Here is a 12,284-nt window from a genome sequence, read left to right on the forward strand (position 1 = left end):
CCATTTAGAAGTCAGCCACTGAAGGAAAAAATCTATAGAAAGAATAGGATTAAAAATCATGTATGTTGCTTTCTACCTATGATTAAACAAGGTGCGTATTTCAGAAGGAATTTCAACATTTTGCTCTTTACTGGCATCAAGCCCTTGATCTTTGCATAATGTGGTGTTGTGAATACTTTTCTGTGTGAAAAGACAGGACCACTCCTTTCAGCGGTCCTTAGAGGAGTATTTCAGGCCACCTCTATTCACATATCACACGTTATTTGTATTTTAGTGGCAAAGACCAACCTCGTGCTGTCAATGAGAATTTTGCTACTTGCTTCAGTGGTGAGTGGAATCCAATTTATAGCTCATTAAAGAAGTGAATTGTCAAAAGTCTGGTCCTGTTTCTACTGATGAGTTTACAAAATCTCTCCCTCTCCCTTTCTAAATTTCATTACACATTCTAGCTGAAAACTACTTAAGCTTAGCCATTTACCTTGGCAGCAAAATGAAAGAGACATGCTCTCAGAAACTGGATGTGAATAGCTTCAGCAGCTCCAGTAGGAACTCAAGCTACCACAGCCATTCTGTAGTGATCATGTAGCCTTGGACCACCTTTCAGTGTAGTCTAAACTGTACTATCATTTTAGCTCATATTTTAGTGTGCTGGCTCTCTTTTAGGGTATGTCATTGGTGAATGTGTTTATTTTATTCTGAAAGTAAATTATAATTTGAAAAAGTCTTACAAAATAATAGTAAATCTTTGTTGCAGTTAGAAAATGCATTATTCACTGTATCTTACACCAGAACATGTTGTGTTTCTTACAGGGGGTATTTGTTATGCGTGTTATAATACTTTACACATAACAGGCCATTAGCAAAAAGAATATTTCATATTTTTATGAAACTTTTCAGCTGTGAATGTCAGTGCACTTTGCAAGCAAATAAGCTTCACAGGCACATAAAAGATGTGCTTACATGGCCCTCTTTCATAAAACTCAGAAATTTGAAGTGGTTCGTTTTCATATCATCATGAAACAATTAAAATGAAGGCCTGTGTTTTTCCTCATGAAGGACCATGGGACAAGTTAGTAGCTTCCTCAACCTGCATTTAGCAACCTTTAAAGTCCTCAGGTTGCTGGAAGAGTTACTATGGGTTGCCAGTACCTCCAAAGGCAGGGATCCTTGCAGGTTGTGTGCTGTGACAGCAGGCAGCTGTGGGATGCTTCTGGGTCCCTGGCATCTCCCCATTTAAATGCACTATCTGGGAGAGCAGGGGGAGCAGTGAATCCAAGACAGCCAAGTGCTTGCTAAGTAATCAAGGAAAATAGAATTTTTTTCTCTACTTTTACTCCTTCTTGTCCTTGCAATTACCAATTCTATTTAAGATCAGTGTTAGCACTCTACAGGGATTTGTATGGCTGAGACTGTGAGAAACTGGAAGGGTTCTGAAGGCAAAGTAATACTTAGTAGTCCATTACAGCTTAATGGATTTGTCTCTTACACTGCTAAGTGTCCTCCAAGGAATCTCCACTGTATGCAAGACCTCCCCCAGGGAGATCCCAGAATATTGCCCAGGGCACAGCCAGCCAAGGTGTGTACTTGTGGACAGCTATTTTGTCTTAAAATTTATCCAAGGATGAAGAATTAATCTTACAAGCTGTGTCACTCAACCAGGTTGTCCAGTGAAGTGTCTTCTGAACTCCCAGAAAGAAAATTTAATGAGGTGACCCTTTTCTTATTTTTATTATCATTATTGTGAGTTTGGCATGGAAGGGTGTTTTGGTCAATAAATGCCCAGATGGTGTTGCCAGCATGAAATGCCCTTCCAAAGGTCATAACAGTTCAAGATATTTTGTTGTGGTTTAATTAACCCAAAATTGAAAATGCAAGCTGGAAAACCATGTTCAATATGTCAAAAATGACAGAAAAAATCAACTGTGATCAATTTCATTATAAATAACGCCAGCTCCATTACAAAACTGATTAAGTAATACTTAAATGGGGTTAATAATCTGAAAAAGGAAGTTCTAAGTAAAACCAATAGAATAAAAAATGATTTGTAGGAAAGTATTTGCCCTCTACAAGTTGTCATTAGCAGGCATCAGAAAACACAAACAGTATCTATATAAGAGAAGAGTTTGCTAGATGGCTTACAGTGAGAAATATGTGTAAGGGAATCAAGAAGTAATGCTTTACCCATAAAACCAGCATACCTATACCCAAATGCATCTATAAAACAAAAATATGCAAGGTTGGTACATCTTACTGCAGCATAGTGAGGAATCAGGTAACCAATGACAAATTCTGAAGAAGAGTTGTGTTGGGCAGTGAGAGCATCAAAGCCTGTGACTGCAGGAATGGGGAATAGCCAAATGGGATGGGGTGGGGTCCAGTTCACCATGAAGACATGGAAAAGCAGCAGTCTGTCTGCATACAGGTGTTTACACATGTGGATCAGGTGTCTGTGTCCCCGAAGTGCCAAAGCAGAGCTGACATTCGCACTCAATGAAGTCCAAAGGCAACTCGGCTCACCCTACATAAACATCTTGAATTTGCAGTCAAGTTGGTGGGTGTAGAGGAGATGGAAAGACAGATGATGGATGAATGCTAGGTGAAATCAAAGTTTTATTTATAGTTGTAGGCCTACTTGTATTTGAAAACTAGGGGATGGGAGAAAGGAGGTTGACATAAAAAGAAAGAGAGGGTTAAGAGTGATAGAGACTATGGCTTGGGATGGATTAGTAATGAAATTACTGAAATTTGTAGAGGAAATAAGTGAAACTTGACATATCTGATACTAGAAAATTTCAAGTGCTGTTTAATCCCCGAACTGGATACAGAAGAAATTGTTGATTTTTCTCCAGAATAAAAGATCTCTTAAAATGAATTAAATAATTTTAAAAAATTGCTATATTTCTTAATTAAAAATGAACTTTCTAAAACCTGTGATATTTCATGTCATTACAGCTGAATTACCCTTCAATATTAAACTACATTTCTTACTCCTTTATGGGACTTATCATTGTTTTTCATATTCTCTCCTGAAGAACAGCGTCAGTTCAAAGACTACTCACATAATGTACCTGTAATCATGCAAAGCCTGTGAATCTGCTGTTATATGTTATATGACTTTACAGGAAATTTACCAATGAGGGAATCTAGCTCATAGATACAAAGGGGGCAGAACTAAAACTTCCCTAGTACTCTACACATAATAATTTCCTAACCAATTTTGTTGTGAAAAAAAGAATTTAAAACAGTATTTAAATTCAGAAAACAAAGAAAATATGTAATTAATATTTTAAGCAGGGACAACACAATTACTTCTGTTAAGGTCAAGATTTTGTGCAGGAAATCAGAAATGTGTAGAGAATTGCAGCTGTTATTGTAGAACTGCCAGCTATTTCTACTCATTGCTGTTATGAAACTCAGATTGGCACCATAAAAACAGAGGGTAAGAGGCAGTTCTTGCTTCAAAGTCCTGCCATCTAAGAAGGTCTGACAGAGCAAAAGTCAAAGTAATTTGCTGAAACTCACACAGAAGTTCCACGACAGAGAGACAGAAATAAAGATCAGCGCTTAAAATCTCCTGACCTACAAAGGGATTTAGAGCAGCAGGTGTCATTAAAGACAACCAGAAAGAGTCCACAGCATGCAGGTGAAGAAAGCTTGGCTTGGTAGAGGTTGTCAATCTCTTGGCAATAGCATGTGAAAATTTTGCAAGAGGAGGGATGCGCTGGAAGGTTGATACAGATTTTGCGAAAGGAAATGAGCAAGAGCTGGGATTTGCAGCTACAGAAGCCAGAGATATGAAGAAATCATATTTGTCAAAGGAGTACTGAAGAGAAGAAAGTGGAAGAGAGGAAATGCCTGGAGCAGAGGGGGCCCTCAATATCACCAGCCCAGAACATCAGGATTGGTATTGTTCTCTGCTAGGACATGTCTGGTTTGGGAACTGCATGCTGGTGGAAGAAGGAAGAAGGATTTGGCAGGATTTGCACTGAAAGGAGACACAAAAGTTGGGTTATTCACAAAGAAAATTGGATAGCAGAATCTGGTAGATGATAAAGACATCATAATGTATCTCAGAATCAATACAAGTTTCAGATGTGACAAAACGAATGTCAATGAAAAGCAAGAGTTATACATGTAGTGATAAAGCATCAAGGTAAGTATAATTTCCTATCTAAACACTGATGTCTTTCTAAAATTTTGTTTCTCTGAGTAAAATATGCCAGAATAAATCACAAAGTGTAACAGAAAATATGCTGGGCATAAAAAAAAATCTACCAACACATAGCTGAAATTAATTCTTAAAGGTAGATTAAATTTAAACAAAAATTCCAAATCCTTGTGTGCTATAGCAAAGTCCCTTGTGTTGGACCTCCATAGCAAGGTACAGTCATTTTAAGGCATATAAGTGATTTTGAAGAACTTTCTTCTCTGCAGGTATTGGATTAAAAAAAAAAAAAAAGACAAATGACATTTTTGAAAAACAGAAGAACCTCAGAAAAGAGAGGATGTTGGAAGAACAATCACTGTAAGAATAGAAAATCTCTCCCTAAAGTCTTTTATGCATCACTTCAAGTACTTTGCATTAATGAGCTGAGCAACCTTAAAAACAACATGACCCAGCATACTACAGTGATTCCATATTTCAATAGTCAAGTAACGATAAAATAATGTTTTTTTCCCTTAATGCACTGATTTCATTTTAAACTGTTTCAGATACTTAGGCATTTTTTTTTTTTAACATCTCAGTGCTGTTCTGATCTCAGTATACAGCAGTTTACAGAAAAAGACAAACAAACACAACAGATATTTACTCCAAGTAACTCTGTGCAATGTTACTCCACAGATATTGGCGATTTTTCCCCCCCTTTTTTTCCCCCATTAGTATTATCTAAGGAACAGGCTAAAATATAGGTTCATATAAGTAATGTGAGAGATTCAGAAAGCAAAGCTCCTGTTCCCTTGTTTTGTTTCAGTATCAGACCTCAATGGTAATCACTGTGGAATTTAGTCTGGGAGCTTGTGTTGTCCGTGCTAGAATAAGCATCACAAAATCATTCAGACATGTAATTTCTGATGTCAGAAGAGAACGTCAGAATTGCTCCTGAAATAAGAAAGCTATTTTTGGAGTATAGCAATCTTTCAAAAGAAAGCCATTTACAAAAAAAAAATCCAACCCAGAAACATTTTTTAGCAGACCACTGACCCTGCAATTCATACAGCCAGCACCTCCTCAGTGACCTCTTAATCAGCCTTGAGTTTCCTTTCTCTTAACAGTATTTACGTTAACCAAATGAATGTATTTTGGAAAATTTAAAATAAATCAGATGCAGTACATGAAAACTTATGAATACATTTAAAATATTTTAAAATGCTTTGAATCAATTCACGTAGCATGCGTGCATTTAATGCTCTGTATCTCACAACAATAAAAAAAGTAGCAGTCTTTAGAAATCACAGCATCTTAACTGACTAATAGAACTGATATGGAAGTAAAAAAGAATGGAAAAAAACCCTTATCAGAAACAGATCGATTACAACACATTCTTGCCTTGACTTTATGAAATGATTTTAAATACTGATAAACTTTAGCAGAGAAAAATTAGAAATTATACTGATACGATTTGCATTATTTCAAATCTCCGAATCTGTCAGTAAAATAATCTCTCCTGCACAACAGCTACAGCTCCTTTAAGCATCCTCAGCAGTATGTATGCTTTCAAATTTTAAAGCATTAGCAATGTAGTACCCCCCAAAATCCAGCCTTGAACTCTGACAGACACTGATCTCTTTTCTCCCTCCCACACCCTGTTTTATCAGACACTATTTTGTTTAAATTGGCTACTAAATAGCATAGCACTGTACCTTTAAATACAAATCAAACAATATTCATATTCCCACGGTGCTGCTAGCTTCCCTTATGCACTGAATCGCCTGTAGATTAAAAGCTCAGAATCTGAAAAGGATTCTGTTCTGCAGACCAAAGTTCTCTGTAGGAGATGAGGGAGAGGGTCAGTCCCGGAGTCACACACACAACAGGCAGAAAACACACTTGTGATCCTCAGCTTTGGATAGCATCAGAAAGGGGAATAAAAAGCAGAAACACATGGCACACTGAGAACTAGTATCACTTATGGCTTCTAACCAAAGCAGCAATTAAACACCTTTCATCATTCCCCCAAACGCCTGATTTTTGTAAGAACTGAAAGAGACACACACACACACACAAAGGAAAATCCCCTCTGAGCTGCAAGGAAAACTTAATCACCTACCATTTTCTTTGCACTCTTCTGGAGGTTTAGCCTTTTTCGCAAGTCGTGGATCCAGCCATGATGTTGTCTTTGTGTTATGGCTGAAAAGAAAAGAGATCACTCTGAGCAGACACATACTGAAAGGAATCAAGTTTATTCCTTAAGAAAAAAGGGTTAGTCCAACAAAATTGCAATCGATACACTTAATTTGCTTACTGGTTCTAAGTAGCCCTGAAGGAGGTGTAAGAGTAATTGTGCAAGGCAGTTGTAAATTTGGCAACCTCAGCTCCCTGTCCTCAAAGCAGCTATTTTTATTAAAATCAACTAGAATGTTGCCAAGTTAACCTCATTGAAAATGCAGAACTCATCCAGAGCAAAAGGAATTTATTACAAATACAGTGTTCTCCCGTTGATCGAGTGCAGGCGACAGGATTCTGTACCATTCCCACAGTTTTCAGATAGAATTATTTTCATCTTAAACCTGTCCTTTTCATAAATACAGGTTTGTTATTTCTCTCCAGCAGCAGTGACAAGGCACAGCAAAAGTGATGCAAATTACAGCATGCTCCTGCAAAGTCTACATTTCCAGACAGGGTGATTAATGATACTTTGTTTAACAAACATTTATCTCTCCATATATAATCCTTCTATAGAGATAAAATAGATATGCACAAGCTGAATGAATCATGTGGCTCCTTTCTATACTCAGAATAGATCTTTGAGAAATCAGCCATCAAAGAGCATTGAACTGGCACAAATTGTTTTCTGGGAGATTATTTTGCCAAATGAATTGATAGTTAGCACAGCTAATGAGAGTTAAAGCCAGATCCTCACAATGTATACCTTACCCATAAGCAATTAAATTTGGAGCCAAATATTGTAAATATATTAAAGCAGCCTATAAACCAGAAAATGATATGATCATTACTCCTTGATTTTTCGAGATGCCTTTCCTACAATACCATCATTCAGAGACACTTCTAACCCATGTTTTATTTATCTGATACACCCTAGGAGGAAGCTCATTCCATACAATACTGAATTATTTAGTTTATTATTAATTTGCAGTGTCATTTTAAAGTGTGCTTAGGACTTCTCTTATAAACATTGGCATAAGGTGTACAAAAACAGAACCTGGCAAAAAAAATGGATTAGGATGTAATTGTTTGTGAGTTTGTTAGTTACTGATACAGTCCATGTGATCCTAACAGCACTGGTTCCCCTAGGGATAAATAAATAAATAAATAGAACCAATTCCTCCTTCCCACCTTGTTTTCCATGGCAGATAATTTTTTTCTCTGCCTTGATTTCTCTCTCTGTCTCAAAACAGTGACAGTGCCTGCTTCTCAGCATAACTGTCACCATGTTAAAGCTTCCTCCACATTTCGAATGGGAAAAAAGGCATATCAGTTATGTATGGATAAAATGGCAACTAAAATGAAAATTGAGGCATTTAAATTACTTTTTCTTAAAAGCATTATCTAGTCTAGAACACCACTCATGATAGGTGAAGATGATAAACAAACCCTTTCCTTTGAGAGCTGAGCTATATTTGCAGAGTATGAAGAGTGATGAGCCAAAGGTAAGGTGAATTTGAAATTGTGCCAGCAGCCTGTGCTTGATTGCAAGTGTAACTAAGACACTTTCTGGGAAGCTCTGGCTGCCTGTGCTCTCCTGTAGGGTGCATTTTTATGCTGCAGTCACAGCACAACCACAGCTTTTGCAGATATACTTGAGCTAGCTTTAAATTAACTGGGGGAGATGCTCCAACAGTGTCAGTGCTGCAGGATGGAGCTCAGCATGGACTCATGATCCCAGCATGCATCCACTGAGCTACTTGGGTGCATCCAGCAGCACTTGCTGAGCTCCACACCACCCAGCAAACCCTATTAGCAGTGCCAGAGCTCAGAGACAGCTTGGACATACCTGTGGGAGCTACAGTTGCATCTCTGGAGTGTGGGCATGTCTGGACAACAGCCACTCTCTCCCAGCTCTTAATTCGGAATAATTTCAGGCACACCCTCCCCCCCCCCCCCCCCCCCCCCCCCACCGACTGCAGGGACTAAACTAGAATCACAGGTAGCTTCCCATGGCTTTAAAAGAGCAATATATATGACTATTACTAGCAACATTTGCTGTGGTATCGAGCAAATCTCAAAGCATTCTACAAAGGATATAAAAATAACCACCCCTGTTTTAGACGCAAGCAAATGGAGTCACAGAGTAATGAAATTACTGTCCAGAGCCACCAAACAAGCCAGCAACACCAACAGTACTAAAAGCCAGCTCTGTTGCAAGTCAACTGGCCAATGTCCACCCATCAGACCAGGCCAATTCACCAGCCCTGAAAACACCCCTGTAATATTTTTAGAAAGAGTTTTGAAGTATCTTCAAAGACATGTGCCAAGCTGAAAACAAGCCCAATTCAATATCAATATTTAAAAATGTGAATTAGTTGAATTACAGCCTTCAAGGCTTTGCTGAAACTGAGAACAGCAAGCAGTCACCCTTCGCTTCAAACATAAATGTGGCTCCCACAAGCCCAGTAGGAATGATGTCTGTTTTGTGCAAGATGGCCATATTAAACAAAACCATGAAAAAAACCACCAAAAAACTAGAAAGATCAACAGCTCTTCCAACAGAAGAGTAATCCTTCAGTCTGCAGTGAATTTTCACAGAATGGTGATGATCTTTCATTTAGATCAGCTCTTACAACACTCAGTCTCCTCTTCCAGGTGATATCTGTCAAACCTGTTCAGCTACTTAGTAAAAGCAAAACTCATCCACAAGAACTTTTGCCTATAACAAATAATTGCAGGAGCAAAGAACCTTTTGAAATTCATCCCTCTTTTCCTTGCCTGCATCTGTGCCTTTTCTCTTGCCCTGCCTCTCCACTTTATAATCTATACTAAACACATAATTCAGTGGGACTAAACAACTTTTGCAATGGGTCTTTAAAGGCTTCTAAAGGCAAGTGTTCTAGTGGGTAAAAAATCCTTTCCTGCTCTGAAGGCAGGACTTGAAAGAACGCAGAATCAACCCTGCCCAACTTCTAACACCTCCATAGTACCTTCAATGTCCTTTTATGCTCTCCCTTGTGCAGTTTGCTTGGATCATTTTAGCACACAACACACAAACACTCCTTCAAGGAAGACAGACATGACTGCTGTCACATTGCTCTCAGTAAAGGAGGGAAATGAGTAGCCCTGGAGTACAGCATCGTGGTTTTTATGCATGTCTATCTCTGTCCTGCACAGGAGGTTTACTTGGCAGCGTATTCTTCCAGTCTCCCTTGTGTCAGCTATTCCCTCTTCAGCTGTGCAAAGGACTAGAATCTGCCAAAGCTAAAGGGAGACAACGTTTATCTCCTAAACTGTTTTCAATATAATTTAAAGGAAGCCTTGATAGGAAAGCTTCAACTATGGGAGAAGAGACATAAGGAACAGTAAATTGGTTAAATTAACACTAATGGCAACATGAACACATATCTGCTGCATAGGCTGTGCACACTGAATGCTTTTTAAGCACTAAAAGCCTTGTAGGGACATAACCTGCCTACCTTACCACTAGGTCTAATCATGTGTGTCAATCTTCATAACTTGGCAATACCTGTACTTTATCACTAAAAACACGCCTAGAAAGCCCATCTTTACATAATTTAAATGATTCTGATTACTAGTTAGGACTACTGAGATAAGTGTTGACAAAAATCAACAATGCATGGCTAAGAATCTCTCTAAAACTCAACAGTAAAATCCTAATTTTTGAGACTTTGAAAGCAAAGTTTCCTTACCAAAGGATAGTTTTGGTCTTGTTTCAAGGAGGTGGAGCATGGAAAGAGAATAACTTTTTAAAATTAATCCAAATTTGTTACTTATGCACAAAATAGAAACTGCATATACTGAATGTACTAAGTGTATCGCAGTTGCTTTTTTTTTTTAAAGGTTATTCAGTAAAGCAGTGGAGTTTAATATTTTGAGCCAAAAGTCAATAAGATAATTATTGCTAAACTAACTTAAATCTTTTCTCTTTGCCAAGTATTTGCGCCTAGCAGAAATAGTTTATTATAATCAGAGTCATCCGGTATTAGTTGCACACAGTTTTAAATACATGAGGAAAAAGTGTTCTTCAACTGGTTTAAAGAGGGAAAGAAAGCACAGAATTCTCCCCAGAAGCCTTGACTCAGCTTCATGTTCTTCTCCAGATTTTCTTTGTAGCTCTGTTTCTAAGACTTCACAGAGAATGATGAAATGCCTCTGGTTCCCTGTTAATAGCTCTGGAGCTGGGTTCCAGGACAAGAGGCGTTCTGGGAATCTCACTGAATACTACTCGATATTTTTAGGAAGTAAAAAACACTAGGATTGTGGCTTTTATCTAAAAAAGTATTATCTTTTTATTATAATTATTTGTTAGACAGTATATTACATTACTTAAGATTTGAATATAATGGATTTGTGTTAACAATCTGTCAGTTTAAAACAGTTTGATAGATAAAGTTTCTTGTACTAACAAAGCCTTCAGGCAATCTCTTGAAATGTTTTTGAAAGAAATATAGAAAGTACTTACTGACAGGAATAGCCTTAATGTCTCTTAAAAACACTGAAAACTTAGTCTAACTTGTGCATCTTGCAAGGTATGTGATTTGCATGATATGAAGAGCATTTCAAAATGGGCATTTACCAGTGTGCTGTTCCATTGTTTGGGGACATTCCATATGGGTTTGTTTGGGTTTTAATTGTGAACACATTACATTTAACAATTTGAGCAAAGGGAAGCATGTGAGAAGAAAACCACAGTGCTCTGTAGGGCCCCTAACTTCAACAATGCTAACATCTCCCTCCTTTTTCTTTATGCTGAAGCATTGCATATCTGCGGAGATTTTCAAGTGGTACAATAATGACCTTCAGGTAATTTGTGTGCAGAGGGACATAGAAAGGAAAAGAGAGGATTAAACCAGCAATTTTGCAACTCATCCAATTTAGGTAGCGTTGTGGGATGCTACCTAAACATTTTGCAGACATGTAAGAACAGATACAAAAGGCAGTTGTCCTCTGGCAGTGGTTTGCAGGGCAGCAGCTGTGACTGCCAGCTTGCCTTGCATTTCACGATGTGCCCAGAGTCCATGGTCCTTAAGAGACCCGGGTTTGGGAGCTCCTATCCTGTGAATCTTAGATGGCCTTGGGCAGTAGATAAGCACTTATGCACTCAGCCCAGAGACAGTGCTGCTGCCTCTAGGCATTCAGTGGAGCAGAAGATGCTTATGCAAGACTTTTTGGGGAATATATAAATGCCTAAAGTCTCCTATGGTAATTTCTGCTGTTGAAGTAATTCTCTTTGACTAGAGGCAGTTTAATTTCTGACAAAGAATGGGGTTCAGTTCATGTGACTACAAAAATTACATAGCTAATTATGTAGGATTTCTCTCTTCAAGGGAGAGACACATATACAGAATAATTTATCTTACCTATCATCCAGCAGAACCACCTAACCGTATGCTCTTAAATGACATAATGCTGGTATGTCATCTCCCAAATGGCTTTTGGCTGTCACTCCAGAAGGGTCCTGGTTTTAACAAGTTCTGTGTCATATCTGTCATGATAATAGAGATGTCTTGGGCTGTGCTTCTACAGTGGTGCTTTGGCATAGATCAGGAGGTCACTTTTCAAATGAATCTCTCTCTCAGCTATCTTTTTACACACTAAATGTTCTCCAAGCTTGTAAGCTTTTCATTTGAATTTAAACAAAAAGAGGCACAGCAGGAGCTCACCTACTGCACCACATTCACAGGCATGCAGCCCATGGCACCTGAAAAAACCTAGAAGTTGTGGCTGATGGGTCATCAGCACTGAGTTTCACTCTGCGGTCTTCTGATATTGCTAATTTAGCTATGGAAATGGTTTAGATCAGAAGGAGCTCAGACTGCTTTTAACTCAAATCTGTTCTCAGGGACAGAGTTCAGGGTCAAGAGGTTGCAGAAAACAAAGTGAACTCCCAGAGATCCATTTTCTTTTCCATTTCATCTGAAAGGAATTCAAT

The 12,284-nt window shown here is 38.3% G+C and overlaps 1 protein-coding gene across 2 annotated transcripts in view; it reads right to left on the bottom strand.

Annotated features, from left to right (window-relative positions):
• The window catches only part of MAGI2 (membrane associated guanylate kinase, WW and PDZ domain containing 2), a 698,568-nt gene that overhangs the window by 212,184 nt on the left and 474,100 nt on the right, over positions 1-12,284 (bottom strand). For both annotated transcript variants that reach the window (XM_062490827.1, XM_062490826.1), the window contains exon 6: positions 6,270-6,349. In XM_062490827.1, coding sequence (XP_062346811.1) covers positions 6,270-6,349 — 80 coding nt within the window. The remainder of the gene's footprint in view (positions 1-6,269; positions 6,350-12,284) is intronic.

The sequence above is a fragment of the Cinclus cinclus genome, chromosome 4 (genome assembly GCF_963662255.1).
Source record: "Cinclus cinclus chromosome 4, bCinCin1.1, whole genome shotgun sequence".
Taxonomy (NCBI): domain Eukaryota; kingdom Metazoa; phylum Chordata; class Aves; order Passeriformes; family Cinclidae; genus Cinclus; species Cinclus cinclus.